The 19,798-nt window shown below is 47.1% G+C and overlaps 1 protein-coding gene across 1 annotated transcript in view; it reads left to right on the top strand.

Moving 5' to 3' along the window:
* ZC3H6 (zinc finger CCCH-type containing 6) overlaps window positions 1-19,798 on the top strand; it is a 128,061-nt gene that overhangs the window by 40,194 nt on the left and 68,069 nt on the right. The window contains exons 4-5 of the mRNA XM_033936837.1: window positions 11,772-12,015; window positions 13,354-13,493. Of these exons, the coding sequence (XP_033792728.1) occupies window positions 11,772-12,015; window positions 13,354-13,493 (384 nt within the window). The remainder of the gene's footprint in view (window positions 1-11,771; window positions 12,016-13,353; window positions 13,494-19,798) is intronic.

Genomic DNA, 19,798 nt, shown 5'->3' on the forward strand with positions numbered 1-19,798 from the left:
CTATAGATTAGAAGAAGAAAAACACTATTGATTAATGTCAAAAGTTTTTCTTCTTTTTCACATATAGGTCTGGAGTTGGACTTCCAGCGATTGGGACTTGCCAGTACCGGTGGACATTGATATCTCCATCTATTTGCATTGGTGGAATATTTACATCAAGTCTATTTGATGTGTGCCTATCTGTAACTGATGTTTCAACTACGTTGATACAGATGCATTGCAGTGGACAATGCCCTGCCAATTAAGCATCGAGTCTATTTGATGCATGGCTTTCTGGGCGATACAGGCTGTCTTTTCTGAAGTGCATCGCCTTTTCAGACACTCACACTTCAGCGCCTGTGGCACCTTCGATACCACTTGATGTTACATGGTCATGGTGCTTCCTCTTCATCGATGATCATCGATACAGATTGTTGTTTTGCAGTGCATCGCCTTCTCAGGCTTCCAAGCTCAATGCCTGTGCTATTGGTGCCTCTTCTTCATGCATAGATCTGAATTGGTACTGATTCATGCTAAGTGTAGCATATCCAACAACGGTACCTTCTGCAGGTGGTTTTTGCATCGTAGCATCGCTGATCATAGAGCCTTAATGCAGTATTTTCTTACAGTAGCAGTTTTTTTTCTTCAGTACTGCGGTGTTTACACCGATGATACCTGTCCTAGATCCAAGGATATGGGTGTACATCGTCGAGGAATAACTCCACATCAACACCTGTGTCCTCCTTCTGTGCAGGTTGTGTCTTCTACTGGGCGTGCATCCTCTGAGGTTTCCCATCCCTCGACACCCTGCGGCACTATTGATACCTGCTCAGTCTCAGGTATCGGTGCAGGATATTTGTTCCAGGGTTGAAACTTATGCACAGTGCTTTGCATCATTTATATCCACTATGACCTACTTACTCTTGACAGAGCATCACATCAGTTCAGTTGTAGTTTAAGGGAATGTTCCTTTTCATCGGAGCGGTCTGAAGTTGGGGAGTTTCATTGTTTTCCCCTTTACATTCATCGGTTCCACTGCAGCCTCTGTTCATACACGTTGCTCTGCTTTGCATCGACGTTCCTCAAGTTGACGACGATGATGCTCGTCCTTGGAGCATCCTTCAGCTTTCATAAGGTATTGACGCCATCGACGATACTCTTCATTGGAGCATCGATAACCAGCAAAACACCAATGTTCTTCACATCGAGGCTCTGCATCAAGCTATTAAAGATCTTCATCGGGGCACCAAAAGCTTTTCATCAAAAATACAGCTTAAATTTGAACTTGCCCTTAGCTATGGCACAGCATTCCAACTCTAGTTTCTTAATTTCCAATAGTCTTTGAACTTTATTTTTCTATGGACTCCATTGTGCAGACTCACATAAAAAGGGAATTTGATGTTTTTTCACAGATGGCGTCATTGCTTATGTTGGAATGTCAGTCTGGGTTCAAAAAACATCAACTTCTTGTTCCGTTGACAGTAATCTTCCTTCTAGGACTTCGATCATCTTCGAAGCATTGACGCCCTTCTTCACATTGAGATTCTGCACAAGACCTTATTTTGAGTCTATGTTTTTTTTCTTGCTGGACTTTTGGTATTTCATTTCTGATCCAGTAATTCTATTTTTCCTCTTGTGTTTCTCCATTGTGTACTTCTCTGTGCAACACTGAGGTTTTCTCCTTCTGGTTGCCTATTTCCTCTCATGTTTGTGCTGCTGGTGACCACTTTCTTGAAATATCTCTATTGCTTCCCAAGAAGATTCTATTCAGCACCTTAACATTACAGGCATATTGCCTCTTTTTGTTTAGTTAGGTTACTCTCAACTCTAGGGTATCTCCTTACCTTCAGTTGATGTCACTGGCACAGGAGTAATTTCTTTGTTTTTTTGGGGATACCACATGGCTGAGCTTTATCCATGATACCTCTTCTATCGTAATGTAAGAGGGTACAGGAAGTTCAATGACGTGGTTTGTTACTTTGGTTTTCCTGTTCATTTTCTTAGGTACACATGTTTCATGTGGCACTTACCTACTACTAGGGGCCACATCTATCATGGCTCATTTCTCCGTTCCTTATTTTACTTGGGTAAAATTTTATATATTTTGATTCTCAAGTTTCTAACGACCATTACTAGGGAACAGTAGTTTTAAAAGTTCAACCACTTCCTTCTAGACATATACTTTCATGTGCTCAGATCCAAATTTTAGTAGCGCTCTAATCTTTCTAAGCTCCTCTATTTTCAGAACATGAGGAGCCTTTTTAAAAAACAAAACAAAAACACTTAACCAACTTTTTGTTTTTACAAAGATATTAAAAAAATCCATTTGCACTTTCCTTGTAAATCTCTTAGAGGATTTCATGCTTACTGGCATGTTATTTAGGTAATATGCTTTCCCTTCCTGTTTTCTACTGACTTTCTCGTTTTAAGGCTTATTACATTCCTTTCTCAGTCTTCATGAGATATTAAAGAAATAATAATAAAAATACAGATATTTTTATCAGGAGGTTGCTTTGCTATGCAGTAAGCCATTATGTCGTTCTGATTTTATACTTAACATCGGCTTTTCTTTCCTTCTAGGATAGTTCTTCTTTTTTATCCTCTAAAGCTATTCTTTTCTAGAAAATCATGCTTTCATTTGATTATGAAATTCTTTTCCCTTTTTCATTCGTATCTACTCTGGGACATGACTGGTTTCAACTGCTCATTTGGTCTGCTGCTCCATTTGGGTGCATTAGCCAGTAGTTCTTTCTTATTTGGTTCTTGAATCTTTTTGGCATCTCCATCGCTTATATTTAGATTCACCTCTAGGAGGTCATTGTTTATTTTTTTCAACCTCCATGCATAAAGGTTTTCTTGGAATCCTCCTTTTACCTCTAGTAGGAGCATGGAGCTCTTATATTCATTTTTTCCATTATATTATTTATCCCAGGACAAGCAGGCAGGTATTCTCACTAATGGGTGACGTGATCCAACGGAGCCCCGATGCGGACGCCTCACAAGCAGTCTTGCTTGAAGAAACTCGAAGTTTTGAGTGCCTTCCCGCCCAGTGCAGGGCGCGTCTCCTCAGTTCTTACTTTTCCGCAGAGCCGAGAAGTCCGTCTTCGACTCTCTGCGTGAAGTTTTTTCACTTGTACCTTCTAAAGTCCGCGGTTTTGGGTTATTTTTCTCTTAATCGCTGATTTTCGTTGTTCGTTCTTGTTTTACAAAAAAAAAAAAAAATTCTTCCATCTGTTCGACCGGGCAGGCCACGTGGCCGCAGCCCCACGGTTTCGATCTTGCGGCGGAGCTTTTCCGGCCTATGTCCCAGCCTATCGCCGGTTTTAAAAAGTGTGTCAAGTACCAGCGTGCGATTTCGCTGACGGACCCTCATTGACGCTGTCTTCGGTGTCTCGGGCCTCAACACCTTCCGAAATCGTGCCAGCCTTGTTCAACACTTACAGCCCGTGCTTTCAAGCTTCGTTACTTCTTGTGGGAGCAGTTGTTCACTGTGGAGTCTTCAATGGAGCTTTCGTCATCGAAGGGTGCTTCATCATCTGCCTCACCTGAGGCTCCTCAGGCTTCCACATCTTCTGCTCCGAGCCTCATCAAACCTGCCTCATTTGTACAGACTTTGACGCAGGCTGCGGTGCCTTCCTCTGTCTCCTCAGGTCAGGTAGTGCAGCAGCCCATTCCCCCGGTGGTGCTTAAGGTGCCCAAGGCGTCTAAGCCCAAGCACTCTCACACTGCCTTGAGGGAGCGCGAAGCTCATGCAGGTGGTCCCATTGCTGATGCGGATCCATCCTTGCCGGCTTCGTTCCAGACCTTACTTGAGAAGCAATTCATTGAGCTCTTTACCACCATGGGGCCGAAGCTTTTCTCTCAAATCCAGTCTGTGCACGCGGAGGCCTCCCGCGAGGTCGAGCCGCCTCCAGTGCCTCAGCGGTACATACATTATCTACAGGAGCAGAGTCTCTGCGAGTGTCTGATCTGGCTTCGATGCATCCATCGCAAGGAGCAGAGTCTTTGCCCATGCCTCCACTGGAACCGATTCACTCGATGCAAGGAGCAGAGTCTTTGCGAGTGCCTCCTTTGGAACCAATCCATTCGATGCAAGGACTCGAGTCTTTGCGAGTGCCTTGAGGTGATTCCAGCCACCCACCTCTGCTTTGTTCAACCGCTTCCAGCCCCATCCATTCGCTGGGGGCCTCAGCGAAGACTCACTCGCCTCGTTTGTCGAGGCCAGCTTCCAGACACAGCTCGCATCATCGATCGAGACATTCTTCGAGGCACTCGTCCAGACATGCCTCGCCTCATCGGAAGTAGCCTTTTCTTCAGTATTTGCCACCAGCTACTTCACCTCCTCCTCTGCCGGAGCTCGAGGATACGATGGGATCTTTTCCCCTATCGAGATCCCGTCCTCATTGGATCAAGAGGCCTCAACGTCCTCGAGTCCGTCTCGAGGCCCTGCTTTGGCTGACCAGCTGTCTTTCTCCTCTTTTCTTCGGCAGATGGCAGCTGATTTGGACATTCAACTGGACACTGGGTCCAAATTTTCGAAGGAGTGTCTGGAGACAATGCATCTCCCTCAACCACCTGCTGAATCCCTCAAGCTTCCTCTTCATAAGCTGCTGGATCAGACCTTTGTTCGCTGTCTTGAGACACCCTATTCCATTCCCGCTGTGCTGGGTAAATTGGATGCAAGATAACGCACGGTTCACCATAAGGGGTTTGATGGTGCCCAACTCTCCCATCAGTCCCTCTTGGTGGAGTCCTCATTGAAGCGGTCTCACCCCTCCCAGGTTTATGCCACCATTCCACCTGGCAGGGAGGGCAAGACGATGGACAGGTTTGGCAGGCGCATTTACCAGAACTCAATGATGACATCCAGAGTTCTTAATTACAACTTTCATTTCATTACCTATTTTGAATTTTTCCTGTCTGTCCTTCACAAGTTCATGCCATACTTGGACTCTCGAGCACAGTTTGGACTCTCGAGCACAGTTTGGACTCTCGAGCACAGTTTGGACTCTCGAGCACAGGGACTTCGTTGTCCCAACTTCAGTTACAGATGATGCAGTCCTCATACGATGCCTTTGAGTTGTCTGCTCGGGCTACTGCGTGCTCGGTGGCCATGCGACGCCTGGCATGGCTCAGGACCATAGACATGGACCCCAATCTGCAGGACAGACTGGCCAATGTCCCATGTGCTGGTACCGACCTCTTCGAAGAATCCATTGAGGCGGCAATGAAGAAACTCTCGGACCACGAGAAGTCTTTTCAATCTATCCTTCGTCCGAAGCCCAAGCCTGCTCCTCCTCGTCCATCACACCCGCCTTTGATATATCTTCGACGTTTCCCACCCAAACAGGCTCCTGCCATCCGTCAGCCTGTTAAGAGGCAGCATCCACAAAAGCAGCAACAGAAGCCTCAGCTGTCTGCTGTCCCCAAGGCTCCTCAGCCTTTTTGACTGTCTCATGGAGAGCATAACGTCCGTCGTTCTGCCCTTCCCAGTTTTTCCCCCCATAGGAGGTCGTCTCCATCATTTCTACCATCGATGGACGACTATTACCACCGACCTCTGGGTCCTTTCCATCGTAAGGGAGGGATACTCTTCAGTTCCATCAAGTTCCTCCGGAGCATGCTCCAAGAGAGTATCCTTCCAACTTGACTCAGACCACCCTTCTTCTTCAGGAAGCTCAGGCTTTGTTGCAGCTCCGGGCTGTCGAGCCGGTTCCTTTGGCTCAATAGAACAAGGGTTTTTACTCCCGGTACTTCCTTGTTCCGAAGAAGACAGGCGATCTGGTCAAAGAAAAATTTCGCATGTTAACTCTGGCATCTCTCTATCCCCTCCTCGAGCAGAACGACTGGTTATGCTCTCTGGATCTCAAGGAGGCCTACACTCACATTCCCATTCATCCGGCCTCCTGTCAATACTTCAGATTTCGGGTGGGACATCTTCATCTTCAATACCGAGTGCTCCCTTTCGGCCTGGCGTCGTCACCCAGAGTATTCACCAAGTGTCTGGTTGTGGTGGCCACGGCGCTCAGGAACCATGGTCTTCAGGTGTTTCCCTACCTGGACGACAGGCTCATAAAGGATTCCACATCTCAGGGAGTCGTCCTGGCGACTCAGCGCACTATCTGGTTCCTACAGAGTTTGGGGTTCGAGATCAGCTTTCCAAAATCACATCTGCAACCTTCCCAGACTCTCCCCTTCATCAGAGCTGTTCTGGATACCATCCAACTCAGAGCGTTCCTCCCTCCACAACATCTGGAAGCTCTTCTCCATCTTTGTCATTCGGTGTCCGCTCGCCCGTCCATCTCGGCGAGACACATGATGGTTCTTCTGGGCCACATGGACTCTACAGTACACATGACTCCTTTTGCCAGACTTCACCTCAGAATACCTTAGTGGACCCTGGCATCTCAATGGACGCAGGTTTCCGACCCTCTGACTCGCCACATCCAGGTCACTCCTGCTCTGACACAGTTTCTTCGCTGGTGGATGCTCTCTTCCAATCTATCCAGAGGCTTGCTGTTCTGCACGCCCCCCCATCAGAAGGTTCTCATGACCGACTCTTCGACTTACGCTTGGGGGGCCCATCTGGATGGTCTTCGCACTCAGGGCTATTGGACCAGTAAACACTGCCAGTGCCACATCAATCTCCTGGAACTCAGGGCGATTTTCAATGCTCTCAATGCTTTTCAACATCTGCTTCACGACCGTGTGGTCCTCATTTGCACGGACAACCAAGTCGCCATGTATTATGTCAACAAGCAGGGAGGCACGGGATAGGTCTCCCTCTGTCAGGAAGCTCTGAAAGTTTGGGATTGGGCAATTCGCCACAACAACTTCCTCAAAGCTGTCTACATTCAGGGGGCGGACAATGCCTTAGCGGACAACTTGAGTCGTCTTCTACAGCCTTACGAGTGGACTCTCCAATCCACGCCCCTTCATCACATTTTCTCTCTATGGGGAACGCCTCAGATAGACCTCTTTGCAGCCCCCCCCCCCAACTTCAAACTGCTTCAGTTCTGCTCCAGGATCTACACTCCTCATCGCCTCGAAGCAGATGCTTTTCTTCTGGACTGGACGAATCTCTTTCTATATGCGTTTCCTCCATTTCCTCTCATTCAAAAGACTCTAGTCAAGCTGAGGTCTGACCAAGCCACCATGATTCTGATTGCTCCTCGGTTGCCCAGGCAACCTTGGTACCCCCTTCTATTTCAACTTAGCAGCAAGGAGCCCTTCCTTCTACCAGTGTTTCCCTCGCTGCTTACACAGCATCAGGGATCTCTGCTTCATCCCAACCTGCAGTCTCTCCACCCGACAGCTTGGTTCCTCTCAACGTAACTCCTCTCCAGTTTTCACAACCTGTGAGGGATGTTTTGGAAGCTACACGAAAGCCTGCTACTAGACAATGCTATCATCAAAAATGGACTAGATTTTCTACTTGGTGTTTTTCTCATCATCAGGAGCCTCAACATTCCTCCTTATCTTCTGTTTTAGACTATCTTTTGCACCTTTCTCATTCTGGCCTCAAGTCTACATCAGTACGAGTCCATCTTAGTGCAATTGCTGCTTTCCATCAGCTGCTTCAAGGGAAACCTCTCTCTGCTCATCCTGTGGTTTCCAGATTCATGAAAGGACTTTTCCATGTCAATCCTCCTCTCAAACTGCCTCCAGTGGTTTGGAACCTCAATATTGTTCTTTCTCAGCTTATGAAACCTCCATTTGAATCTATTGACAAGGCTCATCTGAAGAATCTCACTTGGAAAGTTGTGTTTCTCATTGGCCTCACTTCTGCTCGTCGAGTTAGTGAGCTTCAAGCATTGGTTGCAGATCCACCTTTTACAGGGTTCCATCATGACAAGGTGGTTCTTCCCACTCATCCAAAATTCCTTCCTAAAGTTGTCTCGGAATTTCATCTCAATCAGTCCTTGTTCTTCCAGTGTTTTTTCCAAAGCATCAATTTCATCCTGGAGAATCAGCTCTTCATACTCTGGACTGTAAGCGTGCTTTGGCTTTCTACTTGGAACGCACAGAACTGCTCCTTAACTTTTCATCTCCTTTGATCCGAACAAGTTGGGATGTCCCATCTCTAAGCGTACCATCTCTAACTGGATGGCGGCTTGTATCTCTTTCTGGATTGCCCCTTCACAGTAAAGTTGCAGCCCATAAGGTCAGAGCAATGGCAGCTTCTGTAGCCTTCCTCAGATCTACCCCTATTGAGGAAATTTGTAGAGCTGCTACATGGTCCTCGGTTCATATCTTCACTTCTCATTATTGTCTGGATGCTTTCTCCAGACGGGATGGACAGTTTGGCCAAACGGTATTACAGAATTTATTCTCCTAAGTTGCCAACTCTCCCACCATCCCATTGTGGTTAGCTTGGAGGTCACCCATTAGTGAGAATACCTGCCTGCTTGTCCTGGGATAAAGCAATGTTACTTACCGTAACAGTTGTTATCCAGGGACAGCAGGCAGCTATTCTCACGTCCCACCCACCTCCCCTGGGTTGGCTTCTCTGTTAGCTACAGGCCGGTGAGCTTGACCTCGGTCCCAGGAAAGATGATGGAAGCACTGGTCAAGGACACAATCTGCAAGCACATAGAAAAAAATGGACAACTGAAGGCGAGCCAGCACGGCTTCTACAAGGGTAGGTCGTGCCTCACGAACTTACTGTACTTCTTTGAGGGAATAAACAGCCAGATGGACAAGGGGGAAGCCATAGACATCATCTACCTCGACTTCCAAAAAGCCTTCGACAAGGTACCTCACGAAAGGCTGCTTAAGAAGCTGTGGAATCACGGGGTGCAAGGGGATGTACACCGATGGATCAGACACTGGCTGGCGGGCAGAAAACAGAGGGTTGGAGTAAAAGGGCATTACTCAGACTGGCAATGGGTCACGAGCGGAGTCCCTCAGGGATCGGTGTTGGGACCACTCCTGTTCAATATATTTATCAACGACCTGGAGACGGGGACGAAATGTGAGGTCATTAAATTTGCTGATGACACCAAACTCTGTAGCAGAGTCAAAACCAAGGAGGATTGTGAAGACCTGCAGAGGGACCTGACGAGACTAGAGGAGTGGGCAAAAAAATGGCAAATGAGTTTCAATGTGGATAAATGCAAGGTCATTCATGTAGGGAAAAAGAACCCGATGTTCAGCTATAAAATGGGGGGAATATTGCTAGGGGTGAGCGACCTTGAAAAAGACCTGGGGGTGATGGTGGACGCAACATTGAAGCCATCGGCGCAGTGTGCGACAGCCTCAAAGAAAGCAAACAGAATGCTGGGCATCATCAAAAAGGGTATCACAACCAGGACGAAAGAAGTCATCATGCCACTGTATCGTGCAATGGTGCGCCCGCACCTGGAATACTGTGTCCAGTACTGGTCGCCGTACCTCAAGAAAGACATGGCAGTACTCGAGGGAGTCCAGAGAAGAGCGACAAAACTGATAAGAGGTATGGAAAATTTTTCATACGCTGACAGGTTAAAAATGCTGGGGCTGTTCTCCCTGGAGAAGAGGAGACTTAGAGGGGACATGATAGAAACCTTCAAAATCCTGAAGGGCATAGAGAAAGTGGACAAGGACAGATTCTTCAAACTGTGGGGAACCACAAGCACTAGGGGTCACTCGGAGAAATTGAAAGGGGATAGGTTCAGAACAAATGCTAGGAAGTTCTTTTTTACCCAGAGGGTGGTAGATGCATGGAACGCTCTTCCAGAGGTTGTGATAGGCCAGACCACAGTACAGGGGTTCAAGGAAGGTTTGGATAGGTTCCTAAAGGATAAAGGGATTGAGGGGTACAGATAGAAGCAGAGGTAGGATATAAAAATGGTCAAATCACTTCACAGGTCAAAGGACCTGGTGAGCCACCGCGGGAGCGGACCACTGGGCAGGATGGACCTCTGGTCTGACCCAGTGGAGGCAACTTCTTATGTTCTTATGTAACTGAGGAGATGCGCCCTGCGCTGGGCGGGAAGGCACTCACGCATGCGCGTTGCGGGCGACTTGAATCTTCGAGTTTCTTCAAGCAAGACTGCTTGTGAGGTGTCCGCATCCGGGCTCAATTGGATCACGTCACCCATTAGTGAGAATAGCTGCCTGCTGTCCCTGGATAACAACTGTTACGGTAAGTAACATTGCTTTCCCTTGCCTCCGCACTCTCATATCAGACATTAGGTCTAGGTTTTTGTGAGACAACTCAAATTTTTCCGAGTTCTTGGACCCCAACTCTCCCTCCATCTCTTTACTAAAGCTAGGGAATCCCACTTGTGAGAATATGCTGCCTGCTTGTTTAAGGATAAGGAACAGTTACTTGTCGTAACAGGTGTTATCATGGGTCAGCAGGCAGATAGTCTCACAACCTGCCCACCTCCTCTGGTTGGCTTCTTCGCTTGGGCATATAACTGACGACCTCACGAGCTGATGTCGGATGGGAAGGCACTCGTGCATGTGTAGTGTGGGTAGTCTAAAAGCTTGCTAAAGCTTAAAGTGAAATTACACTTTTCACATTCTGTATCGGGGCTCTGTGGATGACATCACCTACATGTGAGAATATCTGCCTGCGGTCCCTGGATAACACCTGTTATGAAAAGTAACTGTGCTTTTTTCTCCATGAGATCTTGCCAGGTACTTGTGACCTGAGTTGGCTACTGTTGGAAACAAGATACTGGACTTGATGGACCTTTGGTCTGTCCCAGTATGGCAACTCTTATGTTCTTATGTATTCTAAACATAGTACTTAAATTAACATTGTCCTATGAATGCATATTATTCATACTGTAGTCTTTGAATGCATGGTCAACATATCACAAATTTGTCCTTCCCCAATGTCACTTCCCTGGGTACTACATCCAACAAGGAAGAATGTTAAACTTGGAGTAATCAAAATAACACATGTTTTAATACATAGATGGCATTGGTGGAGGGGGGTAATTTCATAACAGGCATGTAAATATGTTTACTAAAAGCACTTATTTTATACAGGCAATTCAAAGCAGATGTAATTTTGTGCATGTTCTCTACTTAATAAAATACAGAAGTATATTACAACTCTGCCCCAGTTTTACCCAAACTGCTTCTCTCCCCCCAAACATCTAAATGCAATTGTATGGTATGTCTATTTCTAATATGTACATACTGCATGTAATTTTATAACAGCCATTTACTGCATGTAATGCTTGCCCATGGATATATGCTTTATAAAATTATCCCTGTAGTGGGGTTGCAAAGTTTCCAAGTTTTATTTTTGTTTGATATTTAACATTTCAAGGGGGTTGCAAAGCTCATAGCTATGAATATAACTTGGGACATTTTATAAAGTCATTCTCACACATATGTGGCCTAGAAATATCAAAGAAGAGACAAGTTAATCTAATCATCTACTCATGTATTTTTTCATGGATATAACTAATGGGCGGACTGGATGGACCGTTCAGGTCTTTATCTGCCGTCATTTACTATGTTACTATAAATGACCTGTTATAAAATATTGATTAGTGTTAAAGTACATGCCACATATGATAATATTTTATAAAAGCAAATAGTCATGTATATAAAATGATACCTACATAGATGCCTAGTCATAAAATTACTCTTATTATTTTTTAGTTTAACATTATAATTTTTCAGCTACAAGTTCCTAGTTATAAAAGTCCCAAGTTAATTTTGTTGAAGAATTGTTGCATCAAATTTATACCGTAGTTGATTTAGTTGTGAATTTTAAGAATATGCAGTGAGTTAAGCTGGTAGCACAGACTAAATGTTTAATAATGACTCTCTCCACTGCCTTCCAGCATGGGCACTCATCGGGAAACTATGGGACTCCTCAGAAAGGCCAGCATACCAAACCAATGAAAAATAAGGATTACGAGGATTACAGTAAATACAGCGATGACAATTTTGTTAATTATAATGCGGAAGAAGAAGAGGAAGATTTTGCTGATCAGCTAAAGCAATATAGACAAGCTAAAGAAACCTCAACTGCTGTTTCAGTAAATTCATTTAGTAAACAACCGGTACACAAGGGAATCCCACAAGGTACATCTGTTTGATTTACAAATCATTAGAATAGAAGGTACACATGTATTGGTTTTCAAATGCTATTCGAGTGGAAATATATTATAATTAATAAATAAATATTAATTTCCCTTCATCACTATCCTCTTCCTCTTTGTTTGTATAGTTTTAATGCTTAAGCTGTGATACTTTTATGAAAAAAGAAATGCACCAACCTAAGTCTAAATAAATATTATGTATGGGTTATGTAACTGACAGAGCCTGACACAGAGAGGCTCCTCAGGATTCTTTTCTAGAAGTGTTTGAAAGTGCTTCACCATGCATGCCTGTGTCTTCTTGTATAGCACCAAATCACTCTTCATTTTCAACAGAGCAGTGTGGATGTGGTTTGTCTCCCCTTAGCTTACATCTGTTTTTCTCTTCCATCTGCCCTTTGTTTATTTTTCAATGTCTCCTGTTGTGTAAATATTACATGGGGCCAAAACCCTCTCCCTTATTTCTTTTAGGAGAGTGTGGCGTAGTGTTTAGAGCACAGCTTCAGCACCTGCAATGCTCCCTGTGACCCTGGGCAAATCACTTAATCCTCTGCTGCCCCAGGTACATGGGATAGATTGTGAGCCCACCAGAGCAGATAGAAAAAATGCTTGAAGTACCTGTATATAAACCGCTTTGAGTGTGGTTGTATAACTACAAAAAAAAAAGGCAGTATAGAAGTCCCAATCCCTTTTCCCTTATGGCATTTTTACAGTTTTCTTTGTTTTCAGTAGGTCACCAGGCCCTCTTAGACCTAGAGATTCCCAGTCAAGGGTCTTTTTTTTTCAATATTGAGTTGTTTAATTTCAGCTTGGCTATTTTTCCAAACTAGTCAACGCTGGTGAACATTTCAGCCTTTCATTCTATTCTGAACACCTCATCCCTGCCATTTTGTTTGACCCATCCCTTTCCAGGATGGTAAAAAAAAGTTGTGGATCCTGTATGTTCATAGTAAAGAGCTTAAACAGGCATGAAATACTCATTAATGCAGACTGCAGTAAAACAAGCTAACCTTTTACTCTTCCTTAGGCCTTAACAAAGCCCTTGTGATAGAAAGCCTTGTGCTTAGCCTTTGGGTCTTCTGTACATTCTGCATCTGCATTCATTAGCTAATGTCTTCATTACTATGAGATATAAATGATCTGTGTGCTGATGTCAGTGTGAATCTTTGCACAATTTGCCTTAACATAGGACATTCACAGAATTGTGTGTAAAACCTAGTATACCTTTATTACATCTTCCCCAGAGTGGCTAAAAAGTATGCATGCTTCCACTGTCTTATCAAGCTTGGTTATATACATTTTCCTCTGATTTTAATTTTTTCAGGCCTAGAACAGAAAGGTAAAAGCTATGGCATTGGCCGTGGACGTGGTATACAAAAAAAGTTGAAACGCAAAGACCGTGGTCGAGGAAGAGGACTATGTAAGGGACCTAATACTTTTCTAGGAGCTGATGGTTTTCAAGAGGTATGGGTTGGAAGTGAAATATTTCCCAAATTTGTTTTAATTGAAGATGAATTTTGATTTCAGATTGTAAGTAAGATATTGTTATATGCAGTTATTACTTTTCTGTTTCAGTAGGGCAATAACTATGTTGATCCTAAAGAAGAATGAATTCTCTGCAAGTCTGTACTACTTTTTAATCTACTTTCTAGTGCAAAGGGTACAGTAGTCTTGACAAGTGAATTTCTTCCCTTCACCTGCAAGGACTGCAGATGGCATCATCTACATTTTTCATCTCTGCCTCCTTGTGTCACTGGGCAGTACCTCAGCTCCTCAGTTATTCTTTCTGCAAGTGAGTTGAAAAGGTGTCTTTTTTTTTTTTTTTTTTGCTCTGCATCTGTTTTATTATTTTTGGGGTTTTTTATTCAACTTTTGAGACTTCCTTGTGCCACAGAGGTTCACAGAAATCTTGGGACAGCTCTGCCTGGGAGAATATGCAGCCTCTGGGTTCAGGGGGAGGGGGCAACTCTTTTACAGGGAACCTACCCAGCCTTCCTGCACTAACATTTAAGGCAGCTCCGGGAAAGTTCCCTTAGGAACACAGCTTGTCCTGATTTTTCAGGTACTGGAATGCAGGCTGAGTGGCCTGGTGTTGGTCCAGAGGACTGTAGTGGGTGCCAGCTGCTCTCTTCTCCCCCACACCCAGAAGACACATTGTCATGGTTTTCAGATACTTGGGATCTGACTAAAAGGCAGCTTGTTTGAAGCAGAAATCTTTTCCATAATCCAGCTGCAGTGATAGCTGAGACAGGTATTGGGAGACATTGGGGGATCCTGAAAGTCAAACTTTTGAGGGTCTCTGGGGCTTCCTATAGGATCCCCCTCCTCCAAAACCTTTCCTAGTATTTTTGAAACTTCAACTCTCCTAGGCTTTTTCTTGGTGCCAAAATGCTGCCGCAGTGGCCATTTTGGATTTCCCAGTTTTATTTCAAAAGCTTCTCTGTCTCAAAACACCTCGATTTGGCTAATAATTGATTTCTATGGACTCCCCATTCCTTTCTACTCCTGTATCTTGCCATCTTTGTACTGGATGGCCGGCTGAGGAACGTCCATGCTCCATGTGCTGTGGGAGTGCTGGACTTAGGCCCCCTATGGTTCCTCCAGGTTTTTAAGAGTTGCAGGAAGCTCATTTGTTGGGACATAAATCCCCCTAGAGCCTTCAAATGGTGACTTATCAATGGTAGTGAAATGCAAGTGCAGAGATGCCTCTGAACCTATGAGTAACTAATACTATAAACTCCTCAATGTTTGCCAAAAGGTGCTTAAAAAGATACAAAAAGAGAGGCAAAAATGTCAATAAGGACTCTATGAGTGGGTCTATCAGCCAATCACTTCTAGCAAACCAAACCACACTAATAATAAATGTCAATTTAGAGATAGGGACGCTCTCAGTGTGAGGTTATTAGCGACGGGAGAACAAACTCCAGCGCTTTCACTTACAAAGGCGAAGGTGAATCACCCCGCCTGCACACCATCATCGGGCGTCCCTAGTGTGAAAAATCAATAGTGCAGAATTACCGTATTTGCCGGCGTATAAGACGACTTTTTAGTATCTTAAAATCCTCCCCAAAGTCGGGGGTCGTCTTATACGCCGGGTACAGTTTACATGCCCTTACTTGCGGGGCTGGATGTACTCAGTCGCGCGGCTCTTCTTCTCCCTACCTTCTCTGCTTGCAGCACAGAGCCGAACGGAAGTCTTCCCGACGTCAGCGCTGACGTCGGAGGGGAGGGAGGGCTTAAACAAAGCTTAAACAAAGCCCTCTCTCCCTCCGACGTCAGCGCTGACGTCGGGAAGACTTCCGTTTGGCTCTGTGCTGCAGGCATGGCAGGTAAGGAGGAGAGTAGCCTCGCGGTACCAAGAGAGAGGGGCGGCCGCCCCGCCCCGGTTGCAGCACAGCCGGCCAGGTCCCCTTACTTTTGTGGCACTTCCCCGACCGACCGATAACAGCCCGGGTCCGACAATCCTCCCTGCCCTGTAGCCGCGAATCTAAATTACCTTCTTACAGCAGCTGTAAGAAGGTAATTTAGATTCGCGGTTAAGGGCAGGGAAGTTTGTCGGACCCGGGCTGTTGTCGGTCGGTCGGGGAAGTGCCACAAAAGTAAGGGGACCTGGCTGGCTGTGCTGCACCCGGGGCGGTAGAGAAGGAGGGGGGGAGAAGGACGCTGAAATACCATGGTGAAGACAGGAGGGGGGGGGAAGGACTCTGAAAGCACTTGAAGACAGAGGAGGGAGAAGAACGCTGAAAGCACATGGGGGAATACAAAGGGGTGGAGAAGGAAGAAGGGGTCGTCTTATACGGCGAGTATAACACAAAACTCTATTTTTTAACTAAAAGTTGGGGGGTCGTCTTATACGCCCAGTCGTCCTATACGCCGGCAAATACGGTAATATAATAAATAAGTCACAAACTGTGAACAAGTGAGAGAGTGAACAAACTGAAAACCCACTCATAGAGTCCTCCCCAGCCTGATCCCCAAGATGTAAAATGAAACCACAGCCAACTTAGCTTTTAAAACGAGCCAAATGAAGTCAATGAAAATTACAGGAGACCAGAATACCGTATTTTCACGCAAATAACGCGCACCCGTATAAAACGCGCACACGGGTATAGCGCGCAGAAATCACGATGATATGTACAAAAACTTTGGTATACCGCGCATGCTGCCCGACGCTCCTTTCGCCCGCCCTGACTTTCCGACTCTCCGTTCACCCCCCCTGACTTCCGTGCACTGTCCCCCCTTGAAGGTCTGTCCCCATCCTGAAAGCCTGATGCCCCCCCCCCCGACGTCCGATACATCCCTCCCCCCGAAGGACCGCCGACTCCCCAACAATATCGGGCCAGGAGGGAGCCCAAATCCTCCTGGCCACGGCGACCCCCTAACCCCACCCCGCACTACATTACGGGCAGGAGGGATCCCAGGCCCTCCTGCCCCCGACGCAACCCCCCCTCCCCCCAACGACCGCCCCCCCCAAGAACCTCCGACCGCCCCCCCAGCCGACCCGCGACCCCCCCTGGCGACCCCCACGACCCCCCCACCCCCCTTCCCCGTACCTTTGGTAGTTGGGCCAGAAGGGAGCCCAAACCCTCCTGGCCACGGCGACCCCCTAACCCCACCCCGCACTACATTACGGGCAGGAGGGATCCCAGGCCCTCCTGCCCTCGACGCAAACCCCCCCCCCCCCCAACGACCGCCCCCCCCAAGAACCTCCGACCGCTCCCCCAGCCGACCCGCGACCCCCCTGGCGACCCCCACGACCCCCCACTCCCCTTCCCCGTACCTTTGGAAGTTGGCCGGACAGACGGGAGCCAAACCCGCCTGTCCGGCAGGCAGCCAACGAAGGAATGAGGCCGGATTGGCCCATCCATCCTAAAGCTCCGCCTACTGGTGGGGCCTAAGGCGCGTGGGCCAATCAGAATAGGCCCTGGAGCCTTAGGTCCCACCTGGGGGCGCGGCCTGAGGCACATGGTCGGGTTGGGCCCATGTGCCTCAGGCCGCGCCCCCAGGTGGGACCTAAGGCTCCAGGGCCTATTCTGATTGGCCCACGCGCCTTAGGCCCCACCAGTAGGCGGAGCTTTAGGGTGGATGGGCCAATCCGGCCTCATTCCTTCGTTGGCTGCCTGCCGGACAGGCGGGTTTGGCTCCCGTCTGTCCGGCCAACTACCAAAGGTACGGGGAAGGGGGGTGGGGGGGTCGTGGGGGTCGCCAGGGGGACCGCGGGTCGGCTGGGGGGCGGTCGGAGGTTCTTGGGGGGGGCGGTCGTTGGGGGGGGGGGGGGTTTGCGTCGAGGGCAGGAGGGCCTGGGATCCCTCCTGCCCGTAATGTAGTGCGGGGTGGGGTTAGGGGGTCGCCGTGGCCAGGAGGGTTTGGGCTCCCTTCTGGCCCGATATTGTCGGGAAGTCGGCGGTCCTTCGGGGTGGGGGTGCGAGTGGTCCTGCCGGGGGGGGGGATGTATCGGACGTCGGGGAGTCGGCCGGGCAAGAGGGCTTGGGCTCCCTCTTGCTCCGATCGTGGATGCGGGTGCGGGTGGGAGCGCGTGCGAGCGGTCGTTCGGGGTGGGGGTGCGAGCGGTCCTGCTGGGGGGGGTGAATTGGGCGTCGGGCGGGGTAGGAACTATGTTTTAAAACTTTTGTATACCGCGCTCACGCATATAACGCGCGAGGGGTATGCGCGGTAGGTAAAAACGCGTATAACGCGCGTGTTATATGCGTGAAAATACGGTAGTCATTGGATCCACCGGTTTCGGGTGGAACCCTTCATCAGGATCATATGGCTGGAGCAGAACAGGCTGGGAGGGAAGCAGGCGCCTGCTTTAGATGTGTCATCAGCATTTGATACAGTTGATATTGAAACCTTGTTGCGAATGCTGAGGGAGGTGGGGATAGGGAGTGGGGTCCATAGCTGATTTGTTTCATATTTTCATGACCGTTCGATTGCAGTAAAGAGTAATGAAAATATATCACAGACTATGCCCATTTCTAAAGGGGTACTCTAGGGATCAGCTCTCAGCTCTGCTTTTTAATTTGTATCTTTCCACGTTTCTCTCTGTATTTAAAAAACTGAATGTCAGCTATCATCTATGCTGACAATAAACAAGTTTTTCCCCCTATTGTCTGACTGGAAAATAGAACTACAGTACATGCGAAGTTGTTGAGGTGCTTGGAAGCCATGCATGATTGGATGATGGCACACAAGTTTGCTTTAAATTTGGCCAAAACAGATGTAATGTTGATTGGAAGAAATCAGGATCCAATGTGACCCCAATGTATAGAGGTAGACAATATGCATCTTGGGATACATAAACAACTGAAAATCTTGGGAGTATGGCTAGATGCAATATTAAGCATGAAAAAACAAATATTGGCTGTGATTAAATCTACATTCTACCAAATGCGTCTGCTTAGTAGATCAAAGCCGATGTTATCTGGATATGACTTTCGGATAGTGGTACAGACCTCAATTATCTTGAGGTTAGACTATTGTAATGCACTTTACTTGGGTTTAACATCTTCACAATATAAAGCATTGCAAACAATTCAAAATGCAGTAGTACGCCTGATATGTGGTGGAAACAAATGCGATTGTTTCACCACTATTGAAAAAACTTCATTGGCTGCCTGGTACATTCTCGCATTGTTTTCAAAGCCTTGTACTAGTTTTCGGAGTAATCAATCAAAAAATCTCCTGGTATTTGGCACAGGCAATGAAATTATATCAGCTGTCCAGGTCTCTGAGATCTGAGGGAATGATTCGACTATATACAAATGAATTCCTTCGTATTCATTATGAAAGCACAAGAACATCAGTAATCTCGATAGCAGGGGTATCTATATGGAATAATCTGAAGGGATCCTTGAGATTACTTATGGATAGTTCCCTCTTCTCCTATAACTCAACATAGAGCAGCGGTCTCAAACATGGGGCCTGCGGACCGCATGCGGTCCCCCAGGAACTATTTTGCGGCCCGCGGTCTGTCCTCTCCACTTCACAAGTTTTCCGATTGTGGAGAGGACAATCGTGTACAGACTACGACTGCTGTAATTGACTTGCGTTGGAGGGAATGTTGGCAAATGGCCTCCTGGTGGTGCTGTGCTTCTCCCAGTCTCAGCCTCCCTCCGCTCGCTTTGGCTTTCGTCTCTAGGCGGCATTAATGTCAGTGAGCGGCTGCCGGGTTGCGCTGTGCATCTCGTGATCTCAGCCTCCCTCCGCCCCCCTCTCAGCCCGGATTCGGAGCGCATGGCTCACTGTGCCCTACAGCTCACCCACAAGCACCGGAACCAAGCAATGAGGCATCCCAGGCTGTGGTGGCGGTTGCAGTGCAGGGCTGTAGGCCTTTGGCAAGTATGTGAAAAATGCGTTTCTTTGGAAATTGCAATTATCTGTCCCACAGAAATTTTTTTTTTTTTTTTAACCCCCTATGATTTCTCCGTGGTGGTGCTTTTTCACATAGGCTTTGATTTATTACAATTGTCTGTCACACAGAAATTTTTTTTGATCCCCACCCTATGATTTCTCCTGTGGTGGTGTTTCTTTACATTGGCCTATGTCAGTGGTCAGCAAACTGCTGCTCTTTAGCCACTTGAGTGTGGCTCACCTAAAGCAGGGGTCCCCAACATGCTTCCCTTCTCACTGCCCTCCCCCAAGTCACCGCCATTGGGAAACAGGCCGCCACCACAGCCGGTGAATAGGCTACCACCGCTACCATCGGGGAATAGGCTAACACCGCCGCAGTCAGGGAACAGGCTGGCCCCGAGTTCTTAGCTCTCCCT

The sequence above is a fragment of the Geotrypetes seraphini genome, chromosome 3 (assembly GCF_902459505.1).
Source record: "Geotrypetes seraphini chromosome 3, aGeoSer1.1, whole genome shotgun sequence".
Lineage (NCBI taxonomy): Eukaryota > Metazoa > Chordata > Amphibia > Gymnophiona > Dermophiidae > Geotrypetes > Geotrypetes seraphini.